Consider the following 21,483-nt stretch of genomic DNA (forward strand, 5'->3'; position numbering starts at 1 on the left):
TGATGTTTTTGGCTTTTCGCTTGGCAACACGGACTTTCAACTCCCTCCAAAGGTTTTCTATAGGGTTGAGATCTGGAGACTGGCTAGGCCACTCCAGGACCTTGAAATGCTTCTTACGAAGCCACTCCTTCGTTGCCCTGGCGGTGTGCTTTGGATCATTGTCATGTTGAAAGACCCAGCCACGTTTCATCTTCAATGCCCTTGCTGATGGAAGGAGGTTTGCGCTCAAAATCTCACGATACATGGCCCCATTCATTCTTTCATGTACCCGGATCAGTCGTCCTGGCCCCTTTGCAGAGAAACAGCCCCAAAGCATGATGTTTCCACCACCATGCTTTACAGTAGGTATGGTGTTTGATGGATGCAACTCAGTATTCTTTTTCCTCCAAACACGACAAGTTGTGTTTCTACCAAACAGTTCCAGTTTGGTTTCATCAGACCATAGGACATTCTCCCAAAACTCCTCTGGATCATCCAAATGCTCTCTAGCAAGCTTCAGACGGGCCCGGACATGTACTGGCTTAAGCAGTGGGACACGTCTGGCACTGCAGGATCTGAGTCCATGGTGGCGTAGTGTGTTACTTATGGTAGGCCTTGTTACATTGGTCCCAGCTCTCTGCAGTTCATTCACTAGGTCCCCCCTGCGTGGTTCTGGGATTTTTGCTCACCGTTCTTGTGATCATTCTGACCCCACGGGGTGGGATTTTGCGTGGAGCCCCAGATCGAGGGAGATTATCAGTGGTCTTGTATGTCATCCATTTTCTAATTATTGCTCCCACTGTTGATTTCTTCACTCCAAGCTGGTTGGCTATTGCAGATTCAGTCTTCCCAGCCTGGTGCAGGGCTACAATTTTGTTTCTGGTGTCCTTTGACAGCTCTTTGGTCTTCACCATAGTGGAGTTTGGAGTCAGACTGTTTGAGGGTGTGCACAGGTGTCTTTTTATACTGATAACAAGTTTAAACAGGTGCCATTACTACAGGTAATGAGTGGAGGAAAGAGGAGACTCTTAAAGAAGAAGTTACAGGTCTGTGAGAGCCAGAAATCTTGATTGTTTGTTTCTGACCAAATACTTATTTTCCACCATAATATGCAAAAAAAATGATAAAAAACAGACAATGTGATTTTCTGGATTTTTTTTTCTCAGTTTGTCTCCCATAGTTGAGGTCTACCTATGATGTAAATTACAGACGCCTCTCATCTTTTTAAGTGGTGGAACTTGCACTATTGCTGACTGACTAAATACTTTTTTGCCCCACTGTATGTGGCATTAAGTGTATTCAGGACCCTGTTCACATCATGTTTTTTTTTTTTTAATTGTTTTTCAATTTCCTTTGGATGGAATTTTATAGTCTAACTATTCCATGCTGTTTTTGTAGTATACTGGTGTACACCAGCCACATAGAGTTCAAACGGACACTCTATTGGCCTTCATCTGAATACGCACTGTGCAAACATGATCATTGGCCTACCTACCAAACTTAAAAAAATGTGATGAGACCAGGTCCTCACCGAGCATTTAACGTTTATGAATATTTGCTTGATTTTTCTTTTGATTTTTTGAAGTGTTATGGCTTTCAAAGTCATTTTCACTTCCAGTTACTTCCAAATGTCTCGATGTGTTTACATACCGTGGATATTCTGTTCCCCAAAAGAAAGGTTTTTGAAGCTCTCCAGCTGGAAATCCTGACATTCACATAAAACAGAGAATGAATTATAGCGCAAATAACTACTACAAAATAAAAAGATGCATTGTTTTTAAAAATGATATAAAGTTCAACAGATCATTGGATCAATATATGAAGTATTCTCTTCTCTAGACCACATAATCAAATGTTACAATGTCATTTTATCATGGTGACTTCTATTAACCCCTGAATTGCATGGCTATTTATCATCTGGGAAAATAGATGGTTTGAAGCATCAAACTGCAAAACTTGCTGCAAATCAATCCAGTCCCAGGTCAAAGTGGGTGCACATAATATATACTTTATTACAGTATTATAAATTAATAGTATGATAATAATAAGGCTATAATAAAATGTAGGCAGATTTGGCAAAACATAGTCAGGCTGTTCAAAATTAACATAACTTGAAAAAGTCAGTACTAATAGATTTGTAGTACGGGGTAATTGTATTATAAAGGGATTTGTATGTCTCGATTTTATTAAAGGCATTATGTGCTACATTGATATTGATGATCTATCTCTTGGAAAGGTCATTAATATCAGAATGATGGGGGTCCGATACTTGGCACTCCCACTGGTCAGCTGTTGAATAGTAGCAGTGCGGCAGTTCTCGTCAATGTGCACTAAGCATCGTACGGAGCTGAGCTGTTCTGCCCCGAACATTGTTTGTATCTGGCCACTACCAAAGCTGCTGGTAGCTGATCAGCGGGAGTGCCGAACCTCCATTGATCTGATATTAATGACTGACCTAGGGCCAGGTTATCCATAGTAGTGGACAACCCTTTGACTAATTCAAGTGTTGTCTGTTCTTTGTTGTTAGCAATTATTTTAGAGCTATTCAAGGATAAACACACAATTTTTAATGAGGGGTTTTCAATCGAGGCAGCAAAATGTCCTGAATATTCAGACATTGACAACTTCCTGAATAAGTTGAACGATGTATATTTACTTAAGATGGTTTCAGGGTAATCAAAGAAACATTCCCATGAAAAATGTCCTTAATTAAATGTGTGTGTATATATGGTATGTAGTGTATTTATGTTAATATACTCAACTAGTGCCATTTTCTCTGGGATCCAGCGTCATTCTGCTCCTTTTCTTAGTAACATCCCCACTCTTCAGGCTATCCAGAACACTCCGTGCTCTATGCATGAGCTGGAAGTCTCTTTTACAATGTAAGTATATGGAGCTTTGTTCTGATGCTCCGTAGACCTGCAATGTAAAAGCTGCTTACAGGTCGCGCAGCACGCAGTGTGACCCAGGTCGTCTGAAGAGTGGTAACGTTACTGAGAAGAGAAGAATAGTACTGGATACTGAGAGCAGCGATAGGTGAATGTATTAACATACTAACACTACATACCATATACATATGCACACATATAGTTAAGAAAAATTGGTATTGTAGTGAATTTAAAAATACCACTGGTGCTTTAAGGAAAAAAAAACGAGTACTTTATATTCTTCATACATTGTAGTTATGGGTTGATTAAGATATATCTAGAATTTTATTTAATGAAGAGGTCAACCATTTATTTGTATAAAGGTTCAAGCTATTTTTTGAGGTTGCTTTTTTTTAATACGAAGAGCAACATCTCCTGGTTTTCTTTGTAGATATATTGTGCCACTACAAATAATTGACCTGCACTTTCCTTTTCTCCACCATGTGTTTTACAAAATCTGAAGCGGAAAAAAAAACTGAACACATTGAAAATATAAACAGCAAAGAGGATTTACAAGAGAAATGAGTAGGAACTGTCTTTCAAGCATTTTTAAGTGATTTTTCAAACATCTGAATTAGAGTGGACCCATTCCAAAAGCCTCCGCCTGCACTTAGCCGAACAATGCTTTATACAGATTGGTGTCATCAACTATAAACAAAACAGGGGAATCCTCCAGAGTTCACCGTTGTAATTTAGTAAACTTTTGAAAGATTGATGGTAATCTGTGAATCTCCATAACTCTGAGCTACGTTACTGAGAAAACCTCCGTACAAGACTGTGTTAGTGGCTGTGTTTTATGATTGGTAATCTTCTCCATTAAGTTCTGTAAACTGGGATTCTCTTAGATAAGACCATTATGACAAGTGTTTAAAACACCCAATTGTTTATACAGAGCAAACCAACGATAGTGTGTCCAATCCTTTCTTCGCACAAACACACTTGTAGATATCAATGTATCTTCGTCAACTGCACATTCATCTCGATCTTATATTCTACTTATTGTGTTGGCTATCAGCCATCCTAGCCTAAACAAATATTTTTCAAGACGAAAGACATCCAAGGAAAATGAGCAATGGAAATGCAATTCTTTGGAATAACTTTTTAGAGTCACTACAGCAATAAAACTATAGAGAACACTTACTGATTTGGTTTGTTGACGCACTGTAAAATGCATTCACAGTGGTAGGACTGGTGTACCATCTGCACAAAAAATTATATATTAGAAGTGAAATACGGTAAAATATACAATCCCAAATAAATGCAAATTCATACATGAACAAATGTTTTCCTATGTTCCATACATTTAAACAAAGAAATATATCACAGGAAAGATATAGCAAAGATGTGGAACAGGTCCCTTATGTACAGTACCTCCTCCTTCCAATCCCTTTATTGAGGAAAGCTTTGCAAAGTAAGAGAACAATGTGTGTTTTTGAGCATAGAGAACATGTGTTTCAAAAATGTCATGTTTTTCTTATTTTTTTTCTGTAGGAGATTTATATTAGCTATCGTTGCAAAATATCTGCAGTCTCAGATTTGGACTATAAATCCCAAAGGAACATTGCTGAACAGATAAAGTTATATAATGTAGAGAGAAAGTAATTGTGCACCAGTCAGATGTCTCCTTAATACCAAGGTTACTTTGTATTTCTATTTCATACTTTACCATATCCAAGTTGTACTATGTAAAGTGTTGCTTTAACGACTTCCACTTTGAAATGTTAATTAGTCCATAGGTTCACAATGTTTAAAAATAACAAAGAAAGCTTTACTTCCCAACTGCTGTCTCTGGTCTTTGTTGACATGGTTGTAGCAGTAATGTCACGCCTTCAATATGAGACCACTGCAGCTAATCACTAGGCTCAGAAGTGACGTCAAGTAAGATAGCACAAGCACACTGACCCGGTGATTTCCTGCAGCAGTCAGGCATGGTAAATGTGATGTCATTGCAACGATGGTGTCACTGCTGCTGTCATGTCCACAAAGACAAATGGGAGCAAGAAGAAGTGTCAACCCACTCAAAACGACCTGTGCTGTCTTAGACACAGCATCCACTTTCCTCTCCTCCTTGCTTTATTTTTACTGCACATAGGTGTATAATAAAGCTTGAAAATCAGCTCCAGTTAGTGTCGCAACGCGCTCATTTTTGATGCTACAATGTTAGAGGATTTAATGTTGAGCACCTGGTGTTATTTGCATACAGAATAAACATCACCACCACATTTATTTCCCGAGGAGAAGTGTGGTGCCCCAGGGTCCTGGTTATCACAGTAACATTGCTTTCCTCACGGGGAGAAGCAATGAAAGGGGACTCTGGATTCGCCTCCAAGCCGGCTGGACCCTGCCTGCCCTGTGATCTGGTACCCTGGACTGTGGCTGCCTGAAGTCTTCAGTAAACCAGGTAAAGAGACTGCAAACCTGTGTCCTCATTCTTTACTGCACCATTCACCATCTCCCATCTACACACCGGAAGCCCTGGGGATATACTTCACCTGTGGGAAGTAATACCATCTAGCTGCCATAACATCACCCCAGAGGACCCCTTAAAGCACCGTCGGTCCCCACTGACCGAATACCACAGGTGGCGTCACAAACATAAACTTTATTCAATTTCCCCTTTTACACGGGTGCCCAGGGCCATGGACCGGGTTGCCACCGTGACATCCCCCTGTGAACATCGGACCCAGTACCGGGTACCCCACGGCCCTGGCGGGCAACTCAGATGTGTCAACCTTTCTCAATTTTTTAAATACCAAGAAAGCAGTGGAGAGGCAGCTCTAGATTTGGGGCCAGTCAGTAGAGTTATTTTTATTTTTAAACATGACAAATCTATGGCGTAATAAAGTTGAAAAATGGACAACCCCTTTAAACCACAACAGTTGATATTCATAGCTCAAATAGTGCCTTAAAATGTCTCTTCATCTCACTGTAGATATGGTCTGTCCTGGATGCGCCATAGCTAGATCAGAGGGGAACCAGTCAAGTGAACAATCACTTTCATCATCATGTATGGGCGATATAATGAAGTTTTAATATGGCATAGAAGTGTTTGAGGCCTTTATGGTGACTGTATATATGAAATAAAAACTTTTTTTTCTTTCTCAGTATAAAGCCATATGTTCAAGACTTCTCTCTTCCATGTAGCAGACAGCAAAGCATTATATAGTGGCACATCTTCTCCTATGAACTGTGTACCACTATATGGCCATTGTGCCATATGCAATAGTTTACAGAGAACATGTCAGCAGGATTTAGCAATATTAAGTTAAAACATGGCCATAATGGTGCTGTCCTACTGCTCAAACTGATACTTTTGGTGAAGGAATCTGATCTCTGGTTCGTGTTCAATCAGCCTCTAAAGTTTTTTTCAAACTATATCTCTGTGCATTGGGGTGGGACTGGGGTTATGGTCTTCTTCTGATCCTCCACCACTCTGCCTGCTGTGTTGCTATTACAGGTCACTTTGGCTCCTTTCTGAAATTCCATGCCGCCACCGTTATTGGGGTGGGCAGCATCTAAGCAGTGTGATTCCATGGGCGGCCTTCAGGATTACAATAAAATGGCTGAGATTTCAGCTTAATAAAGATCTAATTGAGCCAGGATCTCATTGGATGAGCATTAGAAGACCGTACCCCCAGTCCCACCCCAATGCAGATATATCATTAATATATCATTAATCATTAATGATATATCACTTAACAAAAACTTTAGAGGCTGATTAAACAAGAACTAGAGATTGGATTCCTTCACCAAAGTTATCAGTTTAATCAGTAGAACAGTGTCATTATGGCCATATGAGGCACCCCAGGAGTTCAGGTACCACAGTGGTATTGCATTCCTCTCAGTGAGGATGATACCATGCCTGAAAACAAGGAGGATCCCTTTAACAGGTAATCTGTACATGCAACATGTTCTGACGCCAGGCCAGAAGGGGGAGCTCTAAACCCGGTTTCAGGGGAGCTTCCCTATATGTATGTTGTGGCTTGGAGGAGGAGTTAGTTCAGTTTAGTATGTAGAGGGTGTGTAGGAGGAAGGAGCACAGGAGAAGAGAGGAGCTGGAGGGGAGCTGCGACTGGGCTCCCTCCATGCTGAAGAGCAGGAACCAGACAACGGGAGACTGAGACTGTGTGGGACTGTATGCCCCACAGCATACACCGGAGGGCAGGAGATTGAAATGGAGATGGAGATCGCGGTCAGCACAAAAACCTACAAAAAGACCATGCAGAGGGCGCAAAAAGACCCTCCGCACCGACTCACGGTGCGGAGGCGCTCCCTCTGCGTCCCAGAGCTTCCAGCAAGCAAGACAACAATAAAAATAGCAAGCTGGACAGAAAAATAGCAAACCAAAGAAAAACAAGCAGGAAACTTAGCTTCTGCTGGGAAGACAGGTCACAAGAACGATCCAGGAGTGAACTAGACCAATACTGGAACATTGACAGGTGGCATGGAGCAAAGATCCAAGTGGAGTTAAATAGAGCAGCCAGCTAACGAATTAACCTCGTCACCTGTGGAAGGAAACTCAGAAACACCCACCAGAGGAAGTCCATGGACAGAACCAGCCGAAGTACCATTCATGACCACAGGAGGGAGCACGACCACAGAATTCACAACAGTACCCCCCCTTGAGGAGGGGTCACCGAACCCTCACCAGAGCCCCCAGGCTGACCAGGATGAGCCAAATGAAAGGCATGAACCAGATCGGCAGCATGAACATCAGAAGCAAAAACCCAGGAATTATCTTCCTGACCATAACCCTTCCACTTTACCAGGTACTGGAGTTTCCGTCTCGAAATACGAGAATCCAAAATCTTCTCCACCACATACTCCAACTCCCCCTCAACCAACACCGGGGCAGGAGGATCAACGGATGGAACCACAGGCGCCACGTATCTCCGCAATAATGACCTATGGAACACATTATGGATGGCAAAAGAAGCAGGAAGGGCCAAACGAAATGACACAGGATTGATAACCTCAGAAATCTTATACGGACCAATGAAACGAGGCTTAAACTTAGGAGAGGAAACCTTCATAGGAACATAACGAGACGACAACCAAACCAAATCCCCAACACGAAGTCGGGGACCCACACAGCGTCGGCGGTTAGCGAAACGTTGAGCCTTCTCCTGGGACAATGTCAAATTGTCCACCACATGAGTCCAAATCTGCTGCAACCTATCAACCACAGTATCTACACCAGGACAGTCTGAAGACTCAACCTGCCCTGAAGAGAAACGAGGATGGAAACCAGAATTGCAGAAAAACGGCGAAACCAAAGTAGCCGAGCTGGTCCGATTATTAAGGGCGAACTCAGCCAACGGCAAAAAGGACACCCAATCATCCTGATCAGCAGAAACAAAGCATCTCAGATATGTTTCCAAAGTTTGATTAGTTTGTTCGGTTTGGCCATTTGTCTGAGGATGGAAAGCCGAGGAAAAAGACAAATCAATGCCCATCCTAGCACAAAAGGATCGCCAAAACCTCAAAACAAACTGGGAACCTCTGTCAGAAACGATGTTCTCCGGAATACCATGTAAACGAACCACATGCTGGAAAAATAATGGCACCAAATCAGAGGAGGAAGGCAATTTAGACAAGGGCACCAAATGGACCATCTTAGAAAAGCGATCACAAACCACCCAAATGACCGACATCTTTTGAGAGACGGGGAGATCCAAAATAAAATCCATAGAAATATGTGTCCAGGGCCTCTTCGGGACCGGCAAGGGCAAAAGCAACCCACTGGCACGAGAACAGCAGGGCTTAGCCCGAGCACAAGTCCCACAGGACTGCACAAAAGAACGCACATCCCGTGACAAAGACGGCCAACAAAAGGATCTAGCCACCAAATCTCTGGTACCAAAGATTCCAGGATGCCCAGCCAACACTGAACAATGAATCTCAGAGATAACTCTACTAGTCCATCTATCAGGGACAAACAATTTCTCCGCTGGGCAACGGTCAGGTCAATCAGCCTGAAATTTTTGCAGCACCCGCCCCAAATCAGGGGACATGGCAGACAAAATTACCCCCTCTTTGAGAATACCCGCCGGCTCAGGAACACCCAGAGAGTCAGGCACAAAACTCCTTGACAGGGCATCAGCCTTCACATTCTTAGAGCCCAGAAGGTACGAAACCACAAAATCAAAATGGGAGAAAAATAACGACCATCGGATTCAACCGTTTGGCAGACTCAAGATAAGTCAAATTCTTGTGATCTGTCAAGACCACCACGCGATGCTTGGCTCCTTCAAGCCAATGACGCCACTCCTCGAATGCACACTTCATGGCCAACAACTCTCGATTACCAACATCATAATTACGCTCAGCAGGCGAAAACTTTCTAGAAAAGAAAGCACATGGCTTCATCACCGAGCCATCAGAACTTCTTTGCGACAAAACAGCTCCTGCTTCAATCTCAGAAGCATCAACCTCAACCTGAAACGGGAGCGAAACATCTGGCTGGCACAACACAGGGGCAGAAGAAAAACGACACTTCAACTCCTGAAAAGCCTCTACAGCTGCAGAAGACCAATTGACCACATCAGCACCCTTCTTGGTCAAATCAATCAACGGTTTAGCAACGCTAGAAAAATTAGCGATGAAGCGCCGATAAAAATTAGCAAAGCCCAGGAACATTTGCAGGCTCTTCACAGATGTCGGCTGAGTCCAATCGTAAATGGCCTGGACTCTAACAGGGTCCATCTCGATAGTAGAAGGGGAAAAATGAACCCCAAAAATGAAACCTTCTGAACTCCAAAGAGACACTTTGACCCCTTCACAAACAAGGAATTCGCACGAAGGACCTGGAACACCATTCCGACCTGCTTCACATGAGACTACCAATCATCCGAAAAGACCAAAATATCATCCAAATACACAATCAGGAAGGACTGAAATACTGATGGAGCATTGGAAAGCCCGAATGGCATAACCAGGTACTCAAAATGGCCCTCGGGCGTATTAAATGCTGTTTTCCATTCATCGCCTTGTTTAATACGCACAAGATTATACGCCCCTCGAAGATCTATCTTGGTGAACCAACTAGCCCCTTTAATACGAGCAAACAAATCAGACAGCAACGGCAAAGGATACTGAAATTTGACTGTAATTTTATTAAGAAGGCGGTAATCAATACAAGGTCTCAAAGAACCATCTTTCTTGGCCACAAAAAAGAACCTTGCTCCTAACGGTGATGACGACGGGCGAATATGGCCTTTCTCCAAGGATTCCTTTATATAACTCCGCATAGCGGCGTGTTCTGGCACAGATAAATTAAATAGACGGCCCTTAGGAAACATACTACCAGGAATCAAATTAATTGCACAATCGCAATCCCTATGAGGAGGTAGGGCACTGGCTTTGGGCTCATCAAATACATCCCGATAATCCGACAAAAACTCTGGAACTTCAGAAGGAGTGGAAGACGAAATAGACAAAAATGGAACATCACCATGTACCCCCTGGCAACCCCAGCTGGACACAGACATAGATTTCCAGTCCAATACTGGATTATGAACCTGAAGACACAAAAGAGAATAGTAAAACCAAAAACACTCAGTTTGAAAAAAATTCCTGTTTCCTGGATTATGAACCTGTAGCCATGGCAACCCCAAAACGACCACATCATGCAGATTATGCAACACCAGAAAGCGGATATCCTCCTGATGTGCAGGAGCCATGCACATGGTCAATTGGGTCCAGTACTGAGGCTTATTCTTGGCCAAAGGCGTAGCATCAATTCCTCTCAATGGAATAGGATACTGCAAGGGCTCCAAGAAAAAAACACAGGGCCTAGCATACTCCAAGTCCATCAAATTCAGGGCAGCGCCTGAATCTACAAATGCCATAACAGAATAGGATGACAAAGAGCAAATCAGAGTAACGGACAATAGAAATTTAGACTGTACCGTACCAATGGTGGCAGACCTAGCGAACCGCTTAGTGCGCTTAGGACAATCGGAGATAGCATGAGTGGAATCACCACAGTAAAAACATAGCCCATTCCGACGTCTGTGTTCTTGCCGTTCAGCTCTGGTCAAAGTCCTATCACATTGCATAGGCTCAGGCCCATGCTCAGATAGTACCGCCAAATGGTACACAGCTTTACGCTCACGCAAGCGTCGATCGATCTGAATGGCCAAAAACATAGACTCATTCAGACCAGCAGGCATGGGAAATCCCACCATGACATCCTTAAGGGCTTCAGAGAGACCCTTTCTGAAGATTGCTGCCAGGGCACATTCATTCCACTGAGTGAGCACAGACCACTTTCTAAACTTCTGACAATATATCTCCGCTTCATCCTGACCCTGACACAGAGCCAGCAAGATTTTCTCTGCCTGATCCACTGAATTAGGTTCGTCATAAAGCAATCCAAGCGCCAGGAAAAACGCATCAACATCACGCAATGCCGGATCTCCTGGCGCAAGGGAAAATGCCCAGTCTTGAGGGTCACCACGGAACAAAGAAATAATGATCTTTACTTGTTAAACAGGGTCACCTGAGGAGCGAGGTTTCAAGGCAAAAAACAATTTACAATTATTTTTGAAATTCAAGAACTTAGATCTATCACCAAAAAACAAATCAGGAATTGGAATCCTAGGATCTGACATCGGATTCTGAACCACAAAATCTTGAATGTTTTGTACCCTTGTAGTGAGATTATCCATCCAAGAGGACAGACCTTGAATGTCCATGTTTACACCTGTGTCCTGAACCACCCAGAGGTAAAGGGGAAAAGAGAGACAAAACACACTGCAAAGAAAAAAAATGTTCTCAGAACTTCTCTTATCCCTCTATTGAGATGCATTAGTACTTTGGGCCACCTGTACTGTTATGACCTGGTGGTCAGGATAATAATGGACCTGGTGGTTAAGAGCACACAGAATGACCTGATAGTCACTGATAATAAAGGACGAGCTCTCAGACGTGGGAACTCCGCCGACCGCAATCCCCAATCCCACAACGCACACCAGAAACAGCCGCGGACTGCCCCCAACGCCCCCCACGCAACCCGGCACAGCCCAAGGAACCAGCTAGCCCCAAAGATAGAAAAATAAAGCCTACCCTGCCTCAGAAAAACTCCCCAAAGGAAAAGGCAGCCCCCCACACACAATGACTGCGAGTAAAGATGAAAACACAAACGCAGAGATGAAATAGATTCAGCAAAGCGAGGCCCGACTTACCGAACAGACTGAGGATAGGAAAGGATGCCTCGCCTACAAAAAGACCACGCAGAGGGCGCAAAAAGACCCTCCGCATTGACTCACGGTGCGGAGGCGCTCCCTCTGCGTCCCAGAGCTTCCAGCAAGCAAGACAACAATAAAAATAGCAAGCTGGACAGAAAAATAGCAAACCAAAGAAAAACAAGCAGGAAACTTAGCTTCTGCTGGGAAGACAGGTCACAAGAACGATCCAGGAGTGAACTAGACCAATACTGGAACATTGACAGGTGGCATGGAGCAAAGATCCAAGTGGAGTTAAATAGAGCAGCCAGCAACCGAATTAACCTCGTCACCTGTGGAAGGAAACTCAGAAACACCCACCAGAGGAAGTCCATGGACAGAACCAGCCAAAGTACCATTCATGACCACAGGAGGGAGCCCGACCACAGAATTCACAACACAGGCTGCCTAGACCTCACCATCACCTGTTACTGGTACCCTGTACAGTGGCTTTTCACCACCAGTAAACAGGTAAAAAGAATGCAACCTTGTGTCCTCTGATTCTTTCTGGCACCACACCATCTTTGCCTATTACAACGGGAACCCTGGAGACCCAGCTTCACCTGTGGGAAGCCATAACATCCATGCTGCAGTGCCATCACCCCCAGAGGACCCTTTTAAGCAGTGTCGGTTATCCCTGACTGAATACCACAGGTGGCATCAGGAACACTCTTTATTCAAATAACCCCTTTAAAGTCCTTTCCTTTTACTTGGATGCCCAGGGCCATGGACCAGGTCACTGTCACCGTGTCCACCCCTTTAACGACCATCGGACCCGGCCCGAGTACCCCAGGGTCCTAGTGGGCGCTCCACATGCCTTTACTTTATATTGCTAAATCCTGCTGACAGGTTCTCTTTAAAAGGCAAGATCCTCCGCTGTGGCGTCATCTGTGTTATAATCACCATTTGTCATTATGTTTGCATAAGACTTTGGAACATGATGGCACTATATAACCAAAGATAAGAGTTAATATTACAATATTATCTCCACACTTGTATTTGCTAAAATTGTAATTAAACAACTATAATCAAATGCAACAAAAAAAAATGCAGATGTGTTCAAAAATAACAATGAAAAAAACAATTACCGTATATCTTAATGAGCAATTTAGCAAATGTAAAGGGAAAAGAAACAAAAAGACTTTGATGGAGACACATATGAAATGTAAGCACAGCAGGGGACATTTCATCTTGCATCCAAATAGAGACAGGCCTACAAAACCGTGCCGCTCAGTGGCTAATTCTTGTGGTGCCTCAGAGAAACGGATATTAATTAATGGAGCTAAAGTGCTTTGAGGATTTATGTAACACAATTAATCTGATTAAACATGAGCAGCAAAAGAATTGCAGATATTCCTCAGTGAATCATAACAAAGGCCAGTTGTGAGGACCCTGGAAAGAAATGAATCCTTTGGGGGACATTTATTAAAAGTACATCGATGGTAAAAGTGCAAGAGCAATTGTAACCCATTTCTTCAAATTAGACATTTTCTATTATTTCACACACTTTCCAAGAAAGTAAAAATTCTGAAATGATTAAGTCATAAGTCAATGTAACTCAACTCAATATACATTACTGTTATCCGGTGGCTGAAATCATATGTCTCTTAAACTTTCCTGACATGCCACTGTGCATTAATTCCTGAAAAGGACCCAAAGGGTTAATAAACTGCCTGACAGCAGTTTTGAATATGTTGAGGGGGGCTGATGTTAAAATTATATCACTTTTAGGGGTTTTCCAATATATGGCACCCCGAATGTCACTTCAAAACTGAAAAAGTTCCTATAAAAGTAAGTTTTGTAAATTTTCTTGAAAAAATAAAGAATTATTGCTACAATTTTAACGCTTCTAACATCCTAACAAAATAAAAGAACATGTTACAGATGGTGCTCAAGCGGACAAGAGGTAAATGCTATTTATTAATTATTTTGTGTGGTATGACTATTTGGATGAGAGGGATAATCGTTAAAAGTTTGCTAATTTTTAGATATTTTTGTCAAATTTCTGCTATTTTTAAATTTCATTTTTACATCTAGAATAGAAACTTGAATTTAGTGCTTATATTCTAAAACTTTTATGTTGAACACTAGATGTACTGTATGTGTTAAAGGAAATCTGTCAACAGGTTTTTGCTAGTCATCTGAGAGCTGAGAGCAGCGTAATGTAGGCAAATAGACCCAGAATCTAACGATGTATCACTTAGTTTACTGGGTACCGCGGTTCTGACACAAAGTTCTTAGATTTAGCAACACAGCATAGCTTAGAAAGCTAACCCAGACCTCACCATGGTCTGTATGTATATTGTCTATAGATAGGGAGCTGCCTATCAGAGGAGGAGGCGGAGTCAGGCTAGCATGCACACGCTGCTGTAGCTGCTGTAGTTCGAAAAATGATAATCACCAAGTGAAAAAACCTTAAGTGTAAGTAAACGACAGCACAAAGCCTTACATGTGAGACATCATTGAAATCTGTGTTTTAACCTGTACCTCATGCTGTCCTCAGATTACACAGTAAAAAACTGCTGACAGATTCCCTTTAAGATAAAAAAAAATAATAATTGTACACCATTGTTAAAAATGATTATTGCGCAAAAATATTTAATCAAGACTTAACCAGGTGCGTTATTCTTAAACGAAAAATGTCATGGTATTCTGATGAGAAGTATAGTGGTTTATTGAATAGTCCACAGAAAAACCAAAAATGAAAAGTAAAATGCATTACTTACTCTTTTTTTGGAACTTCTTTCCTCAGCCAATAAAAATCTGATTGTGATAGGAAATGTAGTGTCTGCAGTATATTTCCAAAATAGTCTGACTCAGAAAATTTCAGCTGTGTAAAAAAGCATATTTTTTTAAAATATCATAGATGAAATGAGAAAAGTATAATTTATGCTGACAATTCAACGAAACTCAAGCAAAAGCTTATAAATATTTGAATATGAAGTTCATGCTCACAGTGACCTTCAAAGAGGAAAAAAAAAACCTGAAGACTTCAACTGAATGTCTGTAACTGAGTCCAGAATTTCAACTATAATGAATAATATATGAATAATGATACCATTATAGAAAGAATAACAGAAATATAAGTTAATAATCCAGCACTCAATAATCCTTAAAAATATTCCTTTATCCCATGTAACACAGTATAGACACAGCTAAAATATTCCAAGCCTATTCTGACCCGAAGTATGAGCCAGGGCCTGCATTAGGGGCAGGCAACCTAGGTATTTCGTTTAGCGGTCTGAACTCAGCGCATGTAAATACAACCAAAATGTTTCTGAGATGGTGCAATATGTTAGCATTTGGGGCCGCACTGTAAACTTTTCCCCAGAGCCCCAACTGGTCTAACAGGCCCCGGTAAAAGCGGAGTACCTGCTTGAAACTTGTAAGCTTTGAAAAGTTTTACTGTGTCAGTCGTGTAACATGGAATAAAGAAACAAAGTTTTTAAGGATAATTGAATGTTGGAAACATAATAAAAATGTAGGACTCTAAATCTGACCATAGATAAAAATATTCATGTGAAGTGTTTGTTCCCTACTTACTACTCTAAAGGTACCGTCACACTAAGCGACGCTGCAGCGATACCAACAACGATGTCGATCGCTGCAGCGTCGCTGTTTGGTCGCTGGAGAGCTGTCACACAGACAGCTCTCCAGCGACCAACGATGCCGGTTCCCTGGTAACCAGAGTAAACATCGGGTTGCTAAGCGCGGGGCCGCGCTTAGTAACCCGATGTTTACCCTGGTTACCAGCATAAAAGTAAAAAAAAACAAACACTTCATACTTACCTTCCGCTGTCTGTCCTCCGGCGCTCTGCTTTCCTCTGCACTGTGTAAGCACAGCGGCCGGAAAGCACAGCGGTGACGTCACCGCTGTGCTCTGCTTTCCGGCTGGCCGGCGCTCACAGTGCAGAGAAGCACAGCGCCGGGGACAGACAGCGGAAGGTAAGTATGTAGTGTTTTTTTTTTTTACTTTTACGCTGGTAACCAGGGTAAACATCGGGTTACTAAGCGCGGCCCTGCGCTTAGTAACCCGATGTTTACCCTGGTTACCAGTGAAGACATCGCTGAATCGGCGTCACACACGCCGATTCAGCGATGTCTGCAGGGAGTCCAGCGACGAAATAAAGTTCTGGACTTTCTGCAGCGACCAACGATGGCACAGCAGGATCCTGATTGCTGCTGCCTGTCAAACTGAACGATATCACTAGCCAGGACGCTGCAGCGTCACGGATCGCTAACGATATTGTTCAGTGTGACGGTACCTTTAATCTTGTAGAACAGAGATCAGATAGGTAGGAAATTGCAGCTGAGTATGGTCGGTCGGATTCATGCATTTCCAACATTCATGGGCTCATGGCCGAAACTTAAGCAGGCTGTTGAGCTCACGTCAGGAAACTGGTGGTCAGTCTGGACAATGCGGTCTATACTAAAGCCGTAAGACAGATCTGGGGAAAGATGTATTTTCAACAGGTCAAAAGTGTCCAATTCTTGCTTTTAGCTTACTACCGCTGATCCTTTAAGTCAGGGGTGGGGAACCTCAGGCCCCAGGGCCATTTACGGCCCTCGATGACCTTTTATCAGGCCGCCGAGCAGATTCTTAGGGGCCGAATTCTTGGGCAAGGAGCTGTATTTTGATTGCCACAAGCTCATTATTTTCTTCTTGCTCTGTTAGCACACACACCCAGAGTTCACTACTGAACACTGAAGGGCATGTAATGGACGAAATGAAAGATTACGTCCTGAAACCAGTGGCAGAGTCAGGATGTACTTTGTGGGCAGAGTTTGTAAGGCCCCCGAAGAATGGTATAACTATCCAAATGGCCCTTCGCAGAAAAATGATTCCCCACCCCTGCTTTAAGTAATCAGATTTGTTTTGTCTGCCATACAGGTTACAGAGATATGGTATTTAGTACTAATTTGAAGGTCATTTCTTACAGGATTATCTAGAGGGGTGTCAATTGGCTGTTTTGTATTATTACCAAGTGTGAAACATCCACTTATTAAAGACCATAAAAAGTGCCACAAACGTAAAAGTGTAGCTATAGTCAGGTATAATGCAACAAATAAGAATTGCCCTCTCCTCTGGCTGGAATACGAAGATTATTGCTGAATCATTAACCTCCCAAGGGTGTAGTACGATATAAATACCAAGGATATTTCTTCTGCTCGAACTTTAGTCAGCTTCATTGATAAAAATTAAAGGTAATATTAAATTCATTTGACTCATTATGAATTAATTGCATATCTGGTTTATCTTCAAGTGTTCTGTGTACATTAAAATGTGAAATACAGGAAACGTTATTAACCTGCAGATATGGGGTTAATCTGCAAGTTAACTGCGTCGTGAACCTGCCCGGCACTCGCACTTAGACCCCACTACTGGGAGGAAATTAACTTCATTCCTCGCGGCAGCATTCGGGTTTCAATCATGGGGTGGTGGCCGTACAGATTCAGTCACCGCTTTGTGTATAGAGAGTGACGGCTGTAACTGCACCCCCAACCCTGACTGACAGCTCGCTTGGCATTCAGGCCAGATGTCAGTTAGTTTCTGGGGGCGGGGTTAGAGCCATTGCTCACTGTGCACAGAGCGGTGACTGAACCCGGCGCCCCTATGACTGACACCTGAAAGCTGCCGGGAGGAATAAAGTTAATTTTCTCCAGGCTGGGGGAGCTCTAGGTGCCGGCACCGGGCAAGTTCAGAATGCTATAAACAAAGCAAAAATAGTGACATGTGGCAGGTTCCCTTTAAGTGTCATTTATGTTTGATTTTCAGAAGATGGAGTTCTTAAGTCATGTATTAGATCGGGTTTATTGGGTCAGTGCTGAGCTAAGGATTTTTTTAGCTGTACTCAGGATAATAAATAGAAAGGGGACATTTCAGGTATAAGAGCATTGGCGTGATTCATCTTTTTAAGCTTGACATAAATAATAGTCAAACAGAGAACATCTAACACATACTAGAAACATGAAAAATGCCATAAGATACATGGACTAAAAACTGAACTTCTGCACATGCACTATAGGTATTAAAAGGTTATATTTTATATAAAGTTTCTCTCCTATATCACAATACTTATATTAAATCTTCATATAATATATTGGATTTAAAATGATTTGTCAGTTTTATGTCAATAAAGGTTAATAATTACAGTATAATGCAATTTTCTAATACATTTTATTTTGTATTTCACGTTCGGAACATTTTCTATATTTCTTCATGAGCAGAACGTGTTTTCAACTTGTAAAAATTTCTAAGGATTGACAGAAAGCTGAGGTATTGAAAATGATGAAAATCTGATAGGCAAACTTTTGCAAGATACACTAAGATGAGATGTCAATCAGCGAATAACCGATCGTTCACAATTATAGGCCATGTAAACCGACCGCCATATCACCCAACAAATGAGCAAAGTGACATAAAAGTGACATAAAAGTCACCATTATTGGTGATTAGCTAAATAAGTCTGCATGAACGCTAAAAGAGCCAAGTGAAGGGGTATTATAGAAGCACAAAGATGATGTCAGAGATATTTATCTTGAACAGTAATGCTTTTTTTGGGAAAATAGAGCTATAATTTAGCAAACAATGTAATGTTTAAGAATGTATTTTCTGGTAGATAAGAATAAGACAGAGTAAAACTCTGTATGGCTGTTGTAAGAAAGCAGGAGGTAAGATCCTGGATGGCAGGTATGTATCACTGAGGTGGCTGACCTCGGTCATGTAAGTCTCGAGAGATTTGCACCAGTAACAATAGGTTCTTGAGTTGGTTATACTTTGACTGGATTTTGGTCAGGGATTTAGGAGCAACCAACAGAGCCTGGATGAGAAAGGTCATTCCCATACTCCAGTCTTGGTATTACAGTCCTAATAAAATGCAGCTGGACTAACTCAGGGAGGAATAGTTGTGTTAAGGTTCAAGAAAGACGGAGCTGGTGGATTGTGAGTGTTCAAGCTACTACCAGAGAGCTGAAACCTCAACGCTGTACATGAAAAAAGAGACATATTGTTGCATAGTCAGGCTTCCAGTAGACATCCATAGTTGCATGATTTTGCTCCCTTACAACTTGAAGGCTAACTGGCACAAACAATGCTAATAACCACTTCTGAGTTATAGGTTACTTGTGGCCTGAAAACAACATGTCATTACGTTGTACTATTCCTATAACAATATCGGAACATCTAAAAAAAATTCAGTAATTACACAGCCAGTCTTAATTTATTGAAACACATTAAACAGTAAATGCACCGCTTGGCATATCACAACATTGTACCTTTTATTTAGCCCTGTTATGTAAAGGTAGCATCGTAATATTCTGTAAATACAAACATTAAATGCTCTCCTGACTTTCATTTCTCTGCAAATAAAGTAACTAAAAACATAATAATCCATTTACATTTTCAGTTAAGTAAAACTGAGATAATATATTTATTTTACCTCGTCTGGAAAATACTGTAATGACTTTCAATATATTCAACAATTATAATGCTTAATTAATCTCCATTTTCCCCATATGAAAATCTTAATTGCTTTAGCTTTGAAAAAATGTATACCCCCATGAATAATAAAAAGAAGGAATACATAAAATTATGCAAATGAAACACATTATATGATTCTGAAAGCTGGAAAATTTCGGCTACAGTAAAATATTACACTTGTGGATGCTGGGTAGGAGGCCTTAACCGCTATAATAGAAATTTGTTTGGATGAACACAGTGAAAGGGAAAGTGTCATGTCCCCAAACACTATTAACCAGTAGATATGGAGTTAATTTGCACATAAATAGTGTTTTAAAGCTGTGCGGCCACCGTACTGAAAGTGCAGCTACTGGGAGGAAATTAACTTTATTCCTCCCAGCAGCCTCCGGCTTTCAGTCATAGAGGCACAGCCAGCTCATCTTCAGTTGCCGCTTAGTACACAGTGTGTGCTAGCTGTATATATGCCCCACACTGACTGAAAGCCATCTTTGCACTGACACTACAGAGAAAGCTGTCAGTCAGTTCTGGGGAGTGGTTACAGCTTGCATACACTGTGTACTAAGCGGTGACTGAAGATGCTCCAGCCAGGCCTCCATGACTGAAAGCCAGAGGCTGCCAGGAGGAACAAAGTTAATTTGCTTCTAGTAACTGTGCTTTCAGTACAGTGGCCGCACAATTTTAGAATGCTGATAACCTTTAGGATCACGCCATATCTGTATGTTAAAAATATTTGGAGACATGACAGTTTCCCTTTAAAATGCGACAGTGCAACCTGTAGCTCCCTGCCACCTACACATGGCAGGAGATTACCTGAGGGGTCTTGCAGTTCCTTGTTTTTTGCTTAGTCTTCCATTTAAAACTGCCCCATAGTGAAAGACTGAAGCACCCGTTGGTGGTGGCTCCAGATAATTTTGCCCATAATTTCCTATACATACATACATACATATCTTGAAATGTGTTTCAATTAATTTTTTTTACATATGATTGAAAAATAATCATTTCAACTTTTTTAAAATATGCAATTGTGATGTTATACATTTATGGCATATCTGTAGGAAATTAATGGGCTATGCCACTATTGTTTGGATCCCAGAACTATTCAAAGGTCAAGGATAGCATGTCCCAATTTTTTTCATGATATGCTGGCCAGATTCTTCCAATTTGATGTCCCAGCAGTGGTTCCTCTTTGGATAAGATATTTATGACGTATCTTATAGAAAGATTGTGCGTGTCAATTGTAGAAATATCCCTTTATTATACACTGCTCAAAAAAATAAAGGGAACACTTAAACAACAATATAACTCCAAGTAAATAAAACTTCTGTGAAATCAAACTGTCCACTTAGGAAGCAACACTGTTTGACAATCAATTTCACATGCTGTTGTGCAAATGGAATAGACAACAGATGGAAATTATTGGCAATTATCAAGACACACTCAATAAAGGAGTGGTTCTGCAGGTGGGGACCACAGACCACATCTCAGTACCTATGCATTCTGGCTGATGTTTTGGTCACTTTTGAATGTTGGTTGTGCTTCCACACTCGTGGTAGCATGAGACAGACTCCTCAGAGGCTGGAGGCACTACCAGGAGACAGGCCACTACACCAGGAGACGTGGAGGGGGCTGTAGGAAGGCAACAACCCAGCAGCATGTCCACTACCTCAGCCTTTGTGCAAGGAGGAACAGGAGGAGCACTGCCAGAGCCCTGCAAAATGACCTCCAGCAGGCCACAAATGTGCATGTGTCTGCACAAACGGTTAGAAACTGACTCCATGAGGATGGTCTGAGTGTCTGACATCCACAGATGGGGGTTGTGCTCACAGCCCAACACCGTGCAGGACGCTTAGCAATTGACACAGAACACCAG

At 41.9% G+C, this 21,483-nt stretch overlaps 1 protein-coding gene across 1 annotated transcript in view; it reads right to left on the reverse strand.

Moving 5' to 3' along the window:
- The window catches only part of PHEX (phosphate regulating endopeptidase X-linked), a 467,693-nt gene that overhangs the window by 65,669 nt on the left and 380,541 nt on the right, over positions 1-21,483 (reverse strand). Inside the window, exons 14-16 of the mRNA XM_069761473.1 lie at positions 14,860-14,963; positions 4,048-4,106; positions 1,630-1,684 (exon numbers count right to left, since the gene is read on the reverse strand). Coding sequence (XP_069617574.1) covers positions 1,630-1,684; positions 4,048-4,106; positions 14,860-14,963 — 218 coding nt within the window. The remainder of the gene's footprint in view (positions 1-1,629; positions 1,685-4,047; positions 4,107-14,859; positions 14,964-21,483) is intronic.

The sequence above is a fragment of the Ranitomeya imitator genome, chromosome 3 (genome assembly GCF_032444005.1).
Source record: "Ranitomeya imitator isolate aRanImi1 chromosome 3, aRanImi1.pri, whole genome shotgun sequence".
Taxonomy (NCBI): Eukaryota; Metazoa; Chordata; class Amphibia; order Anura; family Dendrobatidae; genus Ranitomeya; species Ranitomeya imitator.